At 47.2% G+C, this 17,639-nt stretch overlaps 1 protein-coding gene across 4 annotated transcripts in view; it reads left to right on the plus strand.

Annotated features, from left to right (window-relative positions):
* Positions 1-17,639, plus strand: part of PLEKHA2 (pleckstrin homology domain containing A2) — a 91,410-nt gene that overhangs the window by 38,072 nt on the left and 35,699 nt on the right. For all 4 annotated transcript variants that reach the window (XM_007962239.3, XM_007962238.3, XM_007962237.3 and 1 more), the window contains one exon: positions 15,599-15,655. In XM_007962239.3, the coding sequence (XP_007960430.3) occupies positions 15,599-15,655 (57 nt within the window). The remainder of the gene's footprint in view (positions 1-15,598; positions 15,656-17,639) is intronic.

Below are 17,639 nucleotides of genomic sequence, written 5' to 3' on the forward strand. Positions count from 1 at the left end.
CAGGCGCCCACCACCATGCCCGGCTAATTTTTTGTATTTTTTTAGTAGATATGGGGTTTCACTGTGTTAGCCAGGATGGTCTCCATCTCCTGACCTCGTGATCTGCCTTCCTTAGCCTTCCAAAGTGAGCCATTTTGTTATTTTTAGTAGAGACAGGGTTTTACTGTGTTGGCCAGGCTGGTCTTGAACGCCTGACCTCCAGTGATCTGCCTGCTTTGACCTCCCAAAGTGCTGAGATTACAGGCGCGAGCCACTATGCCTAGCTTTTTTTGTTTTTTTTTTTCAATTTGGGATCTTACTCTGTTGCCCAGGCTGGAGTGCAGTGATGCAATCATAGCTCAAACTCCTGGGCTCAAGTGATCCTCCCACCTCAGCCTCCCACGTAGCTGGGACTGCAGATGTGCGCCACCACACTGGGCTAATTATTTTTATTTTTTGTACAGATGGAGGGTCTCATTTTATTGACCAGGCTGGTCTCGAACTCCTGGTTTCTTTTTTTTTTTTTCTCTTCTTTTGAGACAGAGTTTCGCTTTTGTCACTCAGTCTGCAGTGCAGTGGTGCGATCTGGGCTCACTGCAGCCTCCATCTCCTGATTCCTCCGGAGTAGCTGGAATCACAGGCACGTGCCACCATGCCTGGCCAATTTTTGTATTTTTTTTTTTTTTGAAATGGAGTTTTGCTCTTGTTGCCCATGCTGGAGTGCAATGGTACGATCTCAGCTCACTGCAACCTCTGCCTCCCGAGTTCAAGTGATTCTCCTGTCTCAGCCTCTTGAGTAGCTGGGATTGCAGGCGCTCGCTGCTACGCCCAACTAATTTTTGTATTTTTAGTAGAGACGGGGTTTCATCATATTGGTCAGGCTGGTCTCAAACTCCTGACCTTAGGTGATCCACCTGCCTCTTCCTCCCAAAGTGCTGGGATTACAGGCATGAGCCATCACGCCTGGCCTGAACTCTTGGTTTCAAGCGATGCTCCTGCTTTGGCCAGAGTTAAGTCTTTATTGCCAGTAGAATTGGCTTTGGGCACACCAGAGATGAACCCTGAGTGACTTACGGGTCTTCACATTCTCTCTGCATTCTCCTTTGTGTACTTCCTCCCACTCACCTGCTGTGTTAGCGCAAGTCATTCGAATGGATTTTTGTTTTGATTTACCTGCTTCACGCCATGCTTCCCCACTAGGGCTGTGCTTTACCCAAATTGACTTGCTTGGGGAATCCTATCTGGCTGTTGCCAGCTGCTCCCTGAAGAGTTGGATCTTTCTTCATACCCTGGATCACAGACTGAGAGTTGTGCTGTCAGTGGCAGATCACCCAGGACCACAGTGGCACCATCTTGGAACTCGAAAATTGACAGTTGTCAGGATTCCCCTCACTCTGATTTGTTACTGGGGCCCAGAACCTGTGCTGAGCCTAGACGCTGTGCCTCAGGCTGCTTTCTAGGCTGATTGGGGTCAGCCTCTGCAGCAGGTTCCCCCGGCCCAGGGCAGGCTCTTACTCTTTCCTGCCAGTTGAGCTCTCAGGGTGTTTTGCGGCAGAACCGTCTTTGAGTTTGAATGACCAGGTAGAACTCACTAGTGGCCCACTGCCGAGGATTCTTTATGTTTTCCCAGGAAGCAGTAGAGCTCACCTGGCTTGACATATTCTTGAAAAAGGAGTCTTGCTGTGATACAGAAATAATTCAGGACATTTTACTTCTTCAGTGGTTGGGTTAGTTCTTTGTTGTGTGAATGGCCAAACAGCCACTCCACGTTTAAGCGTGGATGTTTCAGATAAGTTATAAAATGGTATTAGTGAGCATTTATTACTGTGTGCCAAGCACACTTCGTTGGGTTTTTATTTCATTCTGACAACAAGTTTAATTGGTAGTTATTATTGCCCTCATTCTGAAGATGAGGTGGGTGAGGCTGACAGGGGAAGAATTTGCCCGTGGTTACATAATAAAAAAGTAGCACAGCTGGGACTCTAACCCTGACAGTCTAACTGTAGTACCCCTGCCATTATTGCTGATAATGAGACAAGCACAAGGGTGACTGGGAGGATGGAGAGCCTGCAAAGGTAGTTACTGGTTAAGAAAGAGAAACCTGGTGACTCTCAGGGCTGGGAAGTCCTAGAAGGTAGGGTACTCGTGTGGCTTAGTTTTTGATCATAGTGTCCAGGATTTGATGAATATGTATTCATTAAATGAATGAATGAACAAACTAAAGAGGGCCAGGGAAGGAAGTGGCCAGAAGTCAGGTCCTTGGGGAATGTGGAGTGCCCAACATTGCTTTCCTGGGGTTGGGGACAGGGCCAAAATGGAATGGAAGCTCTGCAGAGAGGGACATCGTGGGGATTTTGGTCCATTCCTATGAAGAGAGGCATTGACAACTGTGTGTGGTCATTGAACATCTTTATTTGATAGGGAAAAGGAGATCCCTGCTATGTTTTCTTAATTATTTAATAGGTAGTAATAAGCAGATTTTCAGACCCAGGTCTCCTATCTTTGTGTGTTGAAGCCACCTGGTAGGTGGTGTTCACTGAGCCTGAATCTGTTACTGCTGCTGCTACTGCTGTTATTACTCACTGCAGCTTATACTTACTAAGTGGTTGCCATGTACGAGCCATGGTGTGAAATGCTTTTACATGTGTTACCCCATCGAACCTCTCCATAATCCTGGGGCCTAGGGTCCGTTGTCACTCTGCTCATGGTTGTGCAGGTGGTAAATGCAGCGTTGGAGCCAGATCCATCGACTCGAGCGTGCAGCCTCCCCTTTGTCTGCCTCCCTCCTCCCACTGACCTCTGTGCTCAGCCCTGTGCAAGGTCTTGTAGATGATGTGGAAAATGAATTCAATGAGGCTTTTGCCACCAGGAAGCTTCAGGGTTAGTTGGGGAGAGGAAAACAACACACACAAAACTGTGGTGCTAATAATCCTGGCGTATCATGTAACAGGGTAGCATATCATTAAGTGCCAGTGCCAATGCCCGGATGCCAATATTTAGGTTGAAGGAGAAGGGGTTGCCATTTTCCTTTGCTGCCACCCATAAGGGAAAGAGGTGGCATGTCATATGGAAAGTTCTCAGGCTGGGGAGATAAGAGATCAAGGTTGCAATCGTGGCTCTGCCACTAAGTTGATTTACATCCTAGGCAAGTCATTTATCCTGTGGAGTATGGGCACTCTAGGTGGTCCTTTCACCACCACACCTGGCTAATTTTTATATTTTTAGTAGAGATAGGGTTTCACCATGTTTGTCAGGCTGGTCTCGAACTCCTGACCTTGAATGATCCCACCGCCTTGGCCTCCCAAAGTGCTGGGATTACAGGCATGAGCTACCGTGCCCAACCTCTAGGGGATCCTTAATGTACCTTTTATCCCTTCATTTCCTGAGAATAGAAGGAGATCCTGGAGTTCAACAGCATTATTAACACATATTTACTAAATTTATTCAGTGTGCTAGATGCTGATCTAAATACTGTGGCTACATCAGTGAACAGGACAGTCTTTGCCTTCATAGAGTTTATATTGTCTTCAGGGAAATAGACAATTGGGGTGGGGAGAGCTGGGGGCTCCCTTTGTAGAGGAGGTGTCACTAGATCCAGATGTTGAAGAGTGTGTGAGGTTCATTTTTGCTATACATTATTCATGTTTGCAGAGTATTTTGTGGGTTTTCACTTACTTTTTAAAATTTTTATTTATTTATTTTTTAAAGACACCAGAGTCTCACTCTGTTGCTGAGGATCCAGTGCAGTGGCATGATCTCAGCTCACTGCAACCTCTACCTCCCAGCTGCAAGAAATTCTCATGCCTCAGCCTTCCAAGTAGCTGGGTTTACAGGGCCTGCGCCACCATGCCCAGCTAGTTTTTGTATTTTATTAGAGATGGGGTGTCACTACGTTGGCTAGGCTGGACTCGAACTCCTGACGTCAGGTGATCCACCCACCTTGGCATCCAAAGTGCTGGGTTACAGGTGTGAGCCACTATGCCCGGCCCGGTTTTCATTTCCAAGATGTCCTTTGATTGTTATACCCACTCTGCCCCAAACAGAGATGAAGAGAAGGAGGGTGTTCTAAGTTGGGGAAACAGCAGTCATTGTGGGGCAGAGGTGAGCTCGCTTGGTTGGAGGGGCATTTAAGGTCATCAGCGTCCCCAGAAGAAGACCCTGAGACTAGGAGTCAGGCGCTGAGACAAGATCTGTCAGGAAGTTCTTTATTGAGGAAATGTTCCCGCGGGGACTATGAAGAGAGCTGGGGAAGGAGGACAGGGAAGGGAGGAGGCCAGCTCAGGTGGAGGGTGTGAACTCAGGTGGAAGTCTGAGCAAGAGATGGTTTCACTGTGGGCCTGCAGGAGCGCTGGGGTGAGTCATTCCTCAGTTTTGTCTCAGGGAGCTGGGCTTTCGTGTGCCTGCACCGGGCAGTAACTGGCTCCAGCTCTGCACATGTGGGCAGAACGGCTTCCAGCAGCCCAGAGGCAGTTCTCTGAAGCAGAGCTGTGGATGCAGGCCATGGAAGGCACAGCCAAATGGCAAAAAGAGATGGAGGGAATTTGGGAGGCCAGCGGCGATGTCTGCTAGATGGGCATACGGCAGGGGCGTGTTGGGGATCAGAACACAGCATGGGCCAGGTGCATCCTTGAATGTCTGGCAGAATTTAGAATCAGTGTGATTAAGTAATGAATCAAGGCTTCTCATACAGGCAGTGGTGACTCTAAACTGATATAGAACAAAAACCCATTAGCTAAAAAGGACCCATCTAAATGGAAAGTCTCAGTATTATTGATTATGGACACTAATTTGGCTAATGCATTTAAAAATCAATATGTTGACGTATCAAGCAAACAGTTTTTTAAATTATTGTAAGGACATTCAGCATGAGATCTACCCTTTTAACAAAAGTTTAAATGCATGATACCATATTGTTGACTGTAGGCATGATGTTATACAGCCAGTCTCCCCACTCTAGAACTTCTTCATCTTGCATGCAATCAGATAATTCTTGAACAGAAACAAATGCTGGCTTGATTTTCCTTAAAATATTATTACAATATTATGACACTAGCACTTGTATTTGAATTTCACATTGGTTCCCGTCATGACAGAGGAGATGAAATTCCTTAGGGCCGCCCTACTCTAGTACAACAATCTGCGAGTAACTATGTTTTAGTTGCAGAGTATTGCTTATAGTCCCCCCGCTTTCTAATGTCCATTTGGCTAAGTAATTGCAAGACTAAATTATATGGCCCTGAACAAAGAGTAAACAGAAGCGCGAAAAACAATATTGTACTAGATTGCTGGTCTTGTCAAATTTACTCTGTCAAATGTGTTTTTTCCGCTTTTTCCAAAAAATACGTAGATGCTTTTACTTTCCAAAGGCCACAGTACGACTCATGGATCATCAAATAACCAAAAAGACTGTATTGCTCTTGGTAACCCTGGGATGCCGATGAACGCCCTTTGCTTTTATTTAATTTTTTAAAATAAACTGAAAGCAGTCCTTTCCGTTGATGGGGTGAAGAGTGTTAGCAGTGTTGGTAACAAGATGGATATTTGGTGCATTTTAGTTGAAAGCATACAAAGGTATGGGAGGAGTTTATAATAGCACATAATGTGTAATGGACAATACTGTTGTCTTAAAGGCTACATGAAAATTGGCGTTTTTAAAAAATATATGTGAAACTTTCCTAAGCAAATTTTGGCTGAAAGCCAGGAATAATTTTTGCATTGTATGCTTCAACCTGTCAGAATGCCAAGAACCAGGAAATAACGTTCTTTACAAATTGGGGAATAGATGCACGTGGTGCAAAATTTGAACTGTAGGAATGCAGAGTTACTGACAAATTTCTCCCTCCCACTTCTGTCCTCTCAGCAGGGGGGCAGCCAGTCTTGACAGTTTCTTGTGTCTGTCTGGAGATAATCTCTGCCCATGAGACTATCTCTTAAGATCATGATAACTTTCAGATCTTCAGCAATTGTTTGGGCAAAGTGTCTTAAATTCATGGATTTTGTGTAACTGGTATCTTAACTACCCACATAGACATGTGATTTCCAGAAGTCAGTAGAATTGCTGATGTGCTTTTGTCTATAGTGTGTTAGAGTAAGAACGCAGAATCCTTTAGTTAAAAAAAAAACCTCAAAAGAAGATTATAAGTGACAAATCTGTACTTTTACCAAATGCAAATTTTGCTAAGGGTAAAATTATTATTAAAAAGTACTTTTTTTTTTTTTTTTTTTTTTTAAAGAGACAGGGTTCTTACTCCGTCTCCGAGACTGGAGTGTAGTGGTGCAATCATAGCTCACTGCTGGATTTGACTGGGCCTGGTCAAAACATGTTTAGAATTAAAATTATATGTAGGCTTTTTGAGAGCTTAATGTAAAATAAAAAAGTACAATTTTGCTTTATGTGTTTTCTGTAGCCATTGTATTTTTTAAATACTTTGTGTCTTTATAACAGGATATACTTTGTCTAAATTTAAAAAAATTAAAAATAAGTCGGGCTAGGTGGCTCACACCTATAATCCCAGCAGTCTGGGAGGCCAAGGCAGGCGGATCACCCGAGGTCAGGAGTTCCAGACCAGCCTGGTCAACATGGCAAAACCCTGTCTCTACTAAAAGTACAAAAATTAGCAGGGCATGGTGGCAAGCTACTCAGGAGACTGAGGCAGGAGAATCGCTTGAACCGGGGAGGCAGAGGTTACAGTGAGCTGAGATCATGCCACTGCACTCCAGCCTGGGTAACAAGAGTGAGACTCAATCTCAAAAAGCAAACAAACCAACCAACAAAAACTAAGCAGCACATTGAAAGAATTGTGTTAAGAGTTAGCACTACTCAGTAGTAAAGTCCAAGCAGCTAAACAGATAGAAGCTATGAAACTTAGCAGAGGTTAAATAACTATTGCAAAACCATAGTAATGACTATTCTCAGTTTTCTCAAAACTTCTCTTTGGTATGTTGTTGTTAGATTTTGCTTTACATTTTAACCTTCAACATTTGTTCAATATATTTATTATGTACATCTCTTTCTATATTTATAGATCTAGTTATATACCAAAGAATGGTATGGCCAGACATGGTGGGTCATGTCTGTAATCCCAGCCCTTTGGGAGGCTGAGGTGGGAGGATCACTTGAGGCCAGGAATTTGAGACCAGCCTGGGCAATGTAGGAAGACCCCATCTCTAAAATAAAATAAAATAAAATAAATAAAATAAAATAAAGTATCAATCGTGGTGGTGTATGCCTGTAGTCCCAGGTACTTGGGAGGCTGAGGTGGGAGGATCACTTGAGTTCAGGAGTTAGAGGCTGTGATCAGGACGGGGTACTCCAGCCTGAATTACAGAGCAAGACCCTGTCTGAAAAAAAAAGTCATTTTATTAATTTATTATCTAAATTGTGTCTCTAAGGCAAAGGAGGTTCTGTTTGGGAGAGGGGTTCATATTAGATTTTGCTTCAGAGACCAGTTTTATTAGTTATATCAATTGAGCACAGGGCAACATGATGAATATATTCATTAAGGAAACATCCATTTTTTGAGCCTCCTGTCATCATCCACAATACATGGTAATGATGTCAGTGATCTCCACCTGTGACATTGTTGTTATGAAGAGTAAATAATGTATGTGAAAATGCTTTGATGAGCTTTAAAGTGCTACAGATGTTATCTGTTAAGACAGTTTGTTCTGGCCAGGACATCGGGATGGATGGCGAGGTGGGGAGAGCTGGAGCTGGAGATGACAGCTGGGGATTTGTCACGGAGCTTCCTGATATGCCTGAGGTGGTGGGCATGGAGTTGGGTGGGGGAAGGTTTAGAGGCCACATGAGGGAAGAATGTTTGAAAGTTTAGTATCTGATTGACTGGGGAGAGGAGGTGGGATTACTGACAGATTGGGGAGGGGAGAGGGAAACTGATTAGAAGGTGGTGGGGAAGTGACATTGAGTTTGAGGCTGGATTGAAGAAAGGGCTGATGGAGTTGGCTTATTGAGTTTATAGCTTTAGAACCATTTAAGTGGCCAGCAGTCAGAGTTGAGACCCAGATGCGCCCAGGAGATTATCTGAAGTCCAGGCCTCTGACCTGGTCTTTTTTTTTTTTTTTTCTTTTTGAGATGGAGTCTCACTCACTCTGTCACCCAGGCAGGAGTGCAATGGTGCGATCTTGGCTCACTGCAACTTCCGCCTCCCGAGTTCAAGCGATCCTCTTACCTCAGCCTCCTGGGTAACTGGGATTACAGGTGTGCACCACCACACCCGGCTAATTTTTGTATTTTTAGTAGATACAGGGTTTCACCGTGTTCGCCAGGTTGGTCTCAAACTCCTGACCTCAAGTGATCCACCCGCCTTGGCCTCCCAAAGTGTTGAGATTGCAGGCATGAATCACCGCGTCCGGCCTGACCTGGTCTTTAAGTCTCTGTCCCCAGAGTTGGAAGATGGAAATAAAGGGAATGGGGGGTGTGGCTGAGAGACTTAACACACAATGAAACTTATCCTGTCTAAAGCTGATACCGGTGTCTATCAACAAGAAATCGACATCCAAGTAATAGAATGAAAACATTAAGCCCACGCAGCAGAGGATGATACAGAATCGACTTCTCCTGAAGGGAAAGATTAAAACACAGTTTGAACTGGAGAATGAAGAGAGTAGCTATCAGCATGTCGTGTGTCCCTGTGTTAGCATCAGCCAGTGGACCTACAGGGCAGAGAGGAGGAGAGGTGTTTGGCATCAGAGCAGCAGGCAGAGCCACGGCCCAGGTCACCTGATGCCTGGGATTCGCTTGGCTCCCCTGCTTTGGTTGCTCATGTCAGGATGAGGGCTTTGGAATGTGGGGCAGCGACAGCTATGCTCCTCCTTCCCAATCCTGTCACACCGTTCTCCTACATTCAAATGTCTACCCCAAGCTATACCCCCTCTGTAGGCACATTCTTTTCTGTGAGTCTAGATGGCCGTGGCTTTTGGTGGCTGAGCTATGATTTTAGCTCACAAACAGCCATGTCAGTTCATGCCCTAGCTCTGGGATTACCAGGGACATCCCCTCCCTCCTTCTCCTGCTAGCTGCTTTTTACTGTCTGCTGGCCACTCCAGGGGCCTGTAAGAGAAGGTCAGATGGCACCAGCATCTCTCCTTCCTTCCCCCTTCCTGCTCTGAATCCCTGGTCTATTGGAGTTTGACACCCAAGAGCCAGTTGGACAAGTTTCTGCCCTGCCCAGCTTGGGCAATGACACTGGGCCTCTTTTGGTGTAACCCTGCTGGTCCTGCTCTTGTATTTACCTTTCGTTGATAATCAGCTCTTAGATAATGTCTCATGGGAGATGGCAGGGCCTAAAGGAAAGTGCATGGGATTTGGGAATCAGAAAGGGTTGTGCTTGAATACTGGCTCCCCTGCTTGCTGCCTGTGTGACCTAGGGCAGGTTCCTTCACCAACCTCATCCTTAGTTTCTTCATCTGTGAAATGGGATTGTTAGGATTAGGTGACCACATGTGAAGATGCCTAGCAGCATGCCTGGCACATCATAATTTCTACATATATGTCAGTTTCCTTCTTTCTTTCTCAGGCTGTTTCTTTGCCAAAGCACCAGATTGATGTTAGGAGTTTGAGCTCTGTCTTCATTTGGCTCCCTAAGGAAGTCACTTCCCCCAGTTGAGCCTTAGAGGACTCATGTGTGGTGAATGAAGAGGTAGGCACAGAACCTTTGAGTGCTGACATGCTGTGAGTTTATGGATCAATAGTTGGGTCTTCTGGTCATTTCTGTGTTCTTTGTGACTCTCACTGGAAGAGGGGGGAAGGGAGTAGAAGTCACATGGGTAAAAATTTCTCCTTCAACAAGAAATACTGCTGTTGCTAGAAAAAGGATTAACGTGGGAGGTGTGCCACATCCCTGTTATGGACACCTCAGCTGCTTCCTTGGTGACGGAGAAGAATAAGCCATATATTTTCCCCTCCTAGGGAGCTGGCTCCTTCAAGGACCTTAGTGGCAGAAGAACTCTTGAGCAAAAAGGAAGGTACTGGCATTGTCTTCATAAAACCACATTTGTTTGTTTATTTATTTATTTATTTATTTATTTATTTATTTATTTTTGAGATGGAGTCTGGCTCTGCCGGCCGGGCTGGAGTGCAGTGGCATGATCTCGGCTCATTGCAACCTTCGCCTCCTGGGCTCAATCAGTTTTCGTGCCTCAGCCTCCCAAGTAGCTGGGATTACAAGCACATGCCACTATGCCCGGCTAATTTTTTATACTTTTAGTAGAGATGGGGTTTCACCATGTTGGCCAGGCTGGTCTCGAATTCCTGACTTCGGGTGATCCCCCTGCCTCAGCCTCCCAAAAAGTGCTGGGATTACAGGCGTGAGCCACCGCACCCAGCCTAAAACCACCTGTCTTTTAACAGGAACCTGCCCTGTGCCCTATGTGGTTTCTCAAAATTTAGAAGTCCAACAAGTGTACAGACCACTCCTGACTTGTAGACATCCTCATGTGGGATCACTGCCAGCCAGACACGGCACGGCACAGCATGGGAATCTCCATTCCCTCTTCCTCTCTCTCTCCTACCTTTACTCCCTCCTCTCTGTTGGCTGCTGGTGCAGCAGCCACGGTAACTCTGTGGGCTACTGGCTGGCGTGGCCTTTTCTCTTACCAGCTGCTGTGTCTCTGGGCCAGAGTTAGCAGGACCAGCTGGTGCCTGCAGCGATGACCTCCAACCTGGAGGCACATGGAATCCCTTGGGAGCTCTGGAAACAGGCAGGTCCCTGGGCCCTATCCCAGACCAGTTCAAACCCTGAGGATGAAGCATGGGTCTTAGTTTGTTTAGAAATCTCCCAAGGTAGCCAGGAGACATGGTGACTCATGCCTGTAATCCCAGTACTTTGGGAGGCCAAGGCGGGTAGATCACCTGATGTCAGGAGTTCGAGATCAGCCTGGCTAATATGGTGAAACCCCATCTCTACTAAAAATACATAAATTAGCCGGGCGTGTTTGGTGCATGCCTGTAATCCCAGCTACTTGGGAGACTGAGGCACAAGAGTTGCTTGAACCTGGGAGGTGGAGGTTGCAGTGAGCCGAGATCATGCCACTGCATATCCAACCTGGGCAATGGAGTCATCTCAAAATAAATAAATAAAGATATCTCCCGAGGTGATTCACATAAGCAGCCCTCTAGAACTTCATTCCCCCCACCCACTGGCTGCACTTTGTATCTGCTCAGATGCCTTCATCTCGATGCTTCCTGTCCCTCTCCCTATGACCTATTCTTCAACTCTGCCCCTACATTTTTGACCCCCTTTTCATTGAGGTTCAGTCCTTTCCTGCCTCTTCTACCTGATCCTGATTCCTGGCCCACAGAGGCCTTGCCTAGGTCGTGGGAACTGCAAACTGAAGTGACCCCCAAGTTGGAACCTGGGAGATGTCACAAGGAAACGCTATTTGCCAGTGGTGGGCAGAGCTGCATTGGTCTTCCAATACCTGATGAACTCGGTGGGCTTGTATGGACTGGTTGGGAACTTCACCACCGTGCAAGTATGTTTTCATTTAAAAATTAAGGAGTTCCCTCTGTAAAGCAGTAAGATTCTACTCATGACCTTCGTGTGCTTCCGTCCAGTAGGAAGAGACCTAAACTCTCAGAAAAGCATACTCCAAATACAGAGTCCATGGCTAGATTTTGTCCTGTTGACCGGCTGTTCTTAAACTTGGGCCTGTTTAGGGATCACGTGGGAGCATTTTTAAAATGTCCATGTTCTGACCACATTCCATTTAATTCTCATTCAGTGTTCTGTGTTCTGTGGGGGAAGCTTGAGCATGTGTTTTTTTTTTTTTTTTTTTTTTTTAAATCTCTGTTTTCTTTTTAATAAATAGAGTCAGGGCCTTGCTGTGTTACTCAGGCTGGAATGCAGTGACACGATCATAGCTCACCGCAGCCGGCTAATTTCTTTATTTTACTTTTTGTAGAGACAGAGTCTTGCTATGTTGCCCAGGCTGGTCTCGAACCCTTAGCCTCAAGTGATCCTCCCACCTCAGCCTCCCCAAGTGTTGGGATTACAGGTGTGCGCCATTGCACCTGGCCATTCTTGGGGTGTTGAAAACAAGCTCTCCAGGAAATTCTGGTGTGCACCAAAGTTGGAGAAGGATTTGTGTGCCTAAATCCAGAGAGAGGGGAGGTCAGGGCAGGCTGGAGTCAGTTCAGGCTTCGGGGAGGCGAGTCTTGAGTTTATCCTTTTCCTAGAGAAGTCTGAACTATGGCCAGGGAAGATGGGCGACAGCTTGAGTGGACTCCTCTCCCCAGCTCTGATCCCCTAGCCCTCCCTAGGTGCTGTTTCTTGGCCTTCCTGCCCTGACACCTGGCTGCCCAGGCCCTCAGTTCAGGCATCCCCACTCTGTCTTCCTTGATCAGAAAGCACCTTCCTGGGGCTGCTGATGTGTCACCCTGGCAGTCAGCTGTCACCGTTCATCTGTGTCCAGTCACTGGAGTGGACACTGAGTGTCACTTTGGATCAAGCCTCAAGGATCCTGGGGCTGTTTTCTCCCATGTCTCCCATTTCCCCTGGATGGGGAGGAAGGTGGGAGGGAGGCAGCATCAGACATGCGTCAGATTTTCCTGGTTTCTCCTGGTGTAGAGGACGTACAGTTGAGCCCAGGAGCAGACTGTGGGTGGGGTGTGGGTGAAGGGGTGAGGACCCCTGCCCTTCCCCCTGGGGTCCCTGGGCCTGGAGAGCAGCTGCGGCTTCTTTCTCTCTGAATAGGGAGAGCTGCCAGGGAGGCTGGGACAGAGGGTGGAGCAGCCCCCAAGGGGCAGAGGAGATGAAGTAGTTGAAACCCGATCAGCTCATAGTTGTCGTTCCGTGTGGGTTAGCGTCTGAATGGTTCCCCAAATCCCACTTCATCACTCATAATTCAGGCTAGGACTCCTGAGGCCACTGGGCTGTGGTTTGGGGTGAGGAGAGTGTGTTGTGCAACAGCGGCCCTGAGACTTGGCATTTGCATCTTGTAATTAGTGCTGTGGGAGGGGGATCGGGACTCCAATAGGAAGGGGTGGGCCCTCTCATGTCTTTCCATGGAATTCTCCCCACCACCCTATGAAACAGGGTTTAGCATCTCTGTTGTATAGGTAAAGAGACTTGCCTATGGTTACAGAGCGTTAATATCACAGTTAGAATTCCAGCAGCTCAAGCTTTTAAAATTACCGCATGCCACTTCCAGGGCACTGCATTGAAAGTCAGCTTTGGTTTAGGCTTTGCCACCAATTAGGTGACCTTGGACAAATCCCCTCACTCACAAGCCACTTTCGTAAACTGCAAAATGGGGTCAGGGTGTGGACCCTTAGTCCCCAGCCTGGGGAACCGAGTCCCGCGGTTCCGGTGTCCCTGGAGCCCGTTGGTCTCCCTCCGTAAGTCTGACCTTGGGCAGTGTGGCGTCTTTGCCCAGAGCAGTTCTCACTGCCTTTTGGGAGCTGGAGCTCCTATGTGGACTCTGATTTAAGGGCTGCAAGGCCTGTCTCTCCCTACCCAATAGAGGTTTCCTGAAAAAAAACAAAACGAAAAGCAGTCGCTATGTTGTTGAAAAAAATGTGTAAATAGAAGTGTAAATCAGACTGTCCACAGTTGACATGGCAATCTGGCTGTGAGAGACAGCTCTTAGCTTACTGCCTCATTGGCAAAGGGAAGAACATGGTGTGCAGAGTCTTTTAGTCTTTTCCAGGTCCCCCACTCTAAGATTCTCGGGTTCCGAGAATACTTTTTTTGTGGTATTATCCCCGTCCATTTTCTTGCTTGAATTTGCTTCAAACGACATACGTTAATTTAGATAGCTGGGGTTAGAAGGACTCTTACCTACCACCTGAGGAGACATTTACAGAAAAGAAGAAGAAGAAAAAAATATGTAATGTTTTTGTAGAGACAGGGTTTCACTATGTTGGCCAGGGTGGTCTCAAACTCCTGGTCTCAAGCAGTCCTCCCGCCCCAGCCTCCCAAAGTGCTGAGATTACAGGTGTGAGCCACCACGCCTGGTCCACTGAAACACTTCTTAAGGCTGTCTCCAGATAGGTCATTTAACTGATAATTCTTAGGTAAATTTACTAAATTCCCTTTATCCAAGGTTCACCTTCTTTTATTGCTTTGAGAGGACCCCAGATAATGGAGACTTCAGAGGTTTTTCTTGGCAACAATTTAAGAGGTCAGCAGGAGCTATGCACGGAGTCTCAGATTCATAGGGGAATGGTCTGCATTCGAAGCCCCACAGCTGTGATTTCTGCCCTTGACCATGACTCTGGCGTGGGACTGCCCTGGGTTTTCGCTGCTTCATCCCTGCCAATGGGGACAATAGAAAGCCAAAGATGGTGTGCCAGGGTAGAGCACATTGTCAGACCTGGTGCCCGTGAGTCTCCTGCTGTCGTGATAGTGCATTCACTTCAAGTTTTATACTGTACAGACACCTTTCCTTTGCTACTCATAACAGCCCTATCAGGTGGGCTGAACAGATATATATATTTTTTATTTCTATATTGTGTGAGTTTGTATCCTATGTATTATAAAAAAAGTTGAACTGGCATAAAACAGGACAGAGTCAGTGAGATCTCAGGGCACACGCAAAAACTATAACAGCTCACACTTGCTGAGAGCCTTCTACATACAGGGACAATTCCAAGTGCTCTTAAATGTATTTATTTATTTTTTTTATTTTGGGGGGATGGAGTCTCACTCTTTCATCCAGGCTGGAGTGCAGTGGTGAGATCTCGGCTCACTGCAACCTCCACCTCCTAGGTTCAAGCAATTCTCCTGCCTCAGCTTCCCAAGTAGGTGGGATTACAAGTGCGAGCCACCAAGCCCAGCTTTATATGTTTAGCAGAAATGGGGTTTTGCCATGTTGTCCAGGCTGGTCTCAAACTCCTGACTTGAGGTGATACTCCCACCTCAGCCTCCCAAAGTGCTGGGATTACAGACGTGAGCCACTGTGCCTGGCCTTCTTAAATGTATTAACTCATTTTTACAGCTTTCTTATGAGGTAGGTGCTATTATCCCTGTTTCACAGAAGGAAAAGCTGAGGCTTGGTGGTTAAGGAACTTGTTCACAGTGGAGCTTATGCTTTTTTTTGCTTTTTTTTTCTTAGAGAGAGGGTCTTGCTGTGTTGTGCAGTGGCATGAACATGGCTTACCGCAGCCTCCATCTCCTGGGCTCCAGCAGTCCTCCCAACTCAGCCTTCCATGGAGCTGGGACTACAAGTGTGAGCCACCACACCCAGCTAATTTTGAAAATTTTTGTAGAGATGGGGTCTTGATATGTTATCCAGGCTGGTTTCAAACTCCTGACCTCAAGTGATCTTCCCACCTTGGCCTTCCAAAGTGCTGGGATTATAGGCATGAACCACTCTGCCCAACCTGAGCACATACTTTGACCACTGTACTAGAGTATTTCTTTATAATAGATAAGGCTTGAGGGTAATGTTAATGTCACAGGTTTCCATCAGGAATCCTGAATCATTATCCAGGAATTATCATCACTGTTTCACAGGTGAGGAATGCAAGTTAAAGAATGGTTGAGTACCTTGCTCAGTGTTGCCAGGGAAGTGGCATAAACAGAGCTAGAATCTTGGTCTTCTGTCTGTTGGTGCTGTTTCCACAGCCTTCTTAAAATGAAAATTATGTGTCTTTCAGAATCTGGCAATGGGGGCAGGAGCTGTTGGAGCTTTGCAGCTGACCTACATCTCGAAGGTAATGTTGACCTGGAACTCTGGGAATTCATACTCTGTAAGTGGATCTGGTTTCTAAGCAAGGGGAAGTGTCCAGTCCTTTGGGCATTAGTATTGTGGGACGTTGCATGGTGTTGAAATGCTCCTCTGACCCCACACACTGCCTGTGGAAGCTTAGCTGCTGATGGGTGGCTGTAGAGGTATGTAGTTAGCAAGTTGTTGGAGGGTGGACCTACAGCCTCTTACTCCTTGAACACATCAATCCATAATGCTCCCAGCTCCTGCACCGGAGGTGTTATGTGGTGGAGGAGCTGGGGTAGGGGTGGGACATGACCCATGACCTTTTTTGTAATTGGGACGAAAGAGAACACGAAAACAATCACCAAAAATCCAGCAACTGTGAAGGATTCTCTCAAAGAGTACGGTCAAACAGAAAGTGTTGGGGCCTCACTGGAATTTTACTATTCACCTGGACAGGATTATGGTGGAGGGAAGGCTAAGAAGGCCCTGAGAAGCTACTCACATTGCCAGGAAGACATTCAGCAGCCAGATAACTGCTGGGGGTTGGGGCAGGTGGCTGCCAGGCCACCCCCAGTCCAGTTTGTACAGAAGGAGCTGGAGCAGGCCGTCTCTTGTACTGAGAGCTGGGGTGGGGACTGGTTAACGGTGCCCACATGTAACTGTTGAATTCAGCTTCTATTAGTGGCCCCTCCCTGGAGCAGGCACCACTGCTGACCTGTGATGCAGCGGTGATAAAAAGGCCGGGAGATTTAGAGCCTCCCCAGAAAGAGGAACTCTTTGTACAGTGAGGAGAGCCAGGTGGCACCCCGCCAGCACTGAGGTTTCGGAAGTGCTGTGCTCCCCACACACCCTCACTGCAGGCCTCTTGGGAGCCTTTTCTGCCCTGTGCATCCCCTTTCATCCTCAGGGGCTTGGGGCCCGGGGGCCCCTGAGCCAAGGGTCTACTAGCTCCATCTTGTAACAAGCTTCGGGAGCCTTGCACCCTGGCGGGTCAGGAGATGAACCTGAAGGGGACTGGGGGACTCTGGAGGAGAGGACACCCTTGGCTGGAGGGGCAGCCAGCCCCTGTGCCTGTGGTGTGCAGGCAGAGTCAGGCAGACACAGCTCGGTACAAAGGCACAAGATGCAGGGCAGCGTCAGGGCGGATTAAAGAGGGAGAGAATGACCTCAGGGAAGGGGGAAGGGCCTTTTCAAGTCCAGCCTTGCTAGCACAGCTGCCCGCAATTTGTGCATGCCTTGTGGTGAGAAATGTGGCTGTCTCCCCAGGCCAGAGCAGCCAGAGGCCCAGGCCTGCCCGCCCTCCCTGGCTTGTTCTTATCTTGCTGAGAGCTCCTCAGGTCATTTCTCCAGGAGGGTCAAAGATGGAGAATTGAGAGCAGAGGAGCAGAGAACCTCACAGTAATAAAGGAAAACTGAAACCCTCTCCTGTGTGAGAGGGTTTGGGAAGACTTTTTTTTTTTTTTTTTAGTTGAGGAAGAATGAATTCCGTCTCCTGCTGAATCATGATTTATAAATGCAGCTCAGATGAGGGTTTTAGAGTTCTCAGCCTTGGAGGCTGCCTCATTTAGAAAGGGTGACCTGCTGTTTAGTCCCTTCCTGAGAAAGGCAGGGCTGGGTGGGCATTTTGCAAAACCCACAGCTGCCATTGGGTCGGGTTACACAGAGCTCAGAGCCTTTAACTCCTGCCTGACTCCCTGCCAGAAAGCAGGGGGTTTTCCCAGGGTGACATTTAGCCATGGAGGCGCTGGGCTCTCCAGCTCTGTGTTCCAGTCATTACTTGTTAACCCTTAGGTATTCCATCCTGGAGGAAAGCACTTGCCACCGTGTCAGGTGGCCTGGCCAGAGGGCAGCGTGTGGGCTGTCTGTTCAGGGTGTGTGCTTCTCTGCTGTCTGCTGAGGGCTGGTGTTGGGAAGATGAGGAAGGGCGTATGGCCCTGGTCCTTTGGAGAGACAGAGATGAAAGTGATGATTGGATGTCATCCAGA

The sequence above is a fragment of the Chlorocebus sabaeus genome, chromosome 8 (genome assembly GCF_047675955.1).
Source record: "Chlorocebus sabaeus isolate Y175 chromosome 8, mChlSab1.0.hap1, whole genome shotgun sequence".
NCBI lineage: Eukaryota > Metazoa > Chordata > Mammalia > Primates > Cercopithecidae > Chlorocebus > Chlorocebus sabaeus.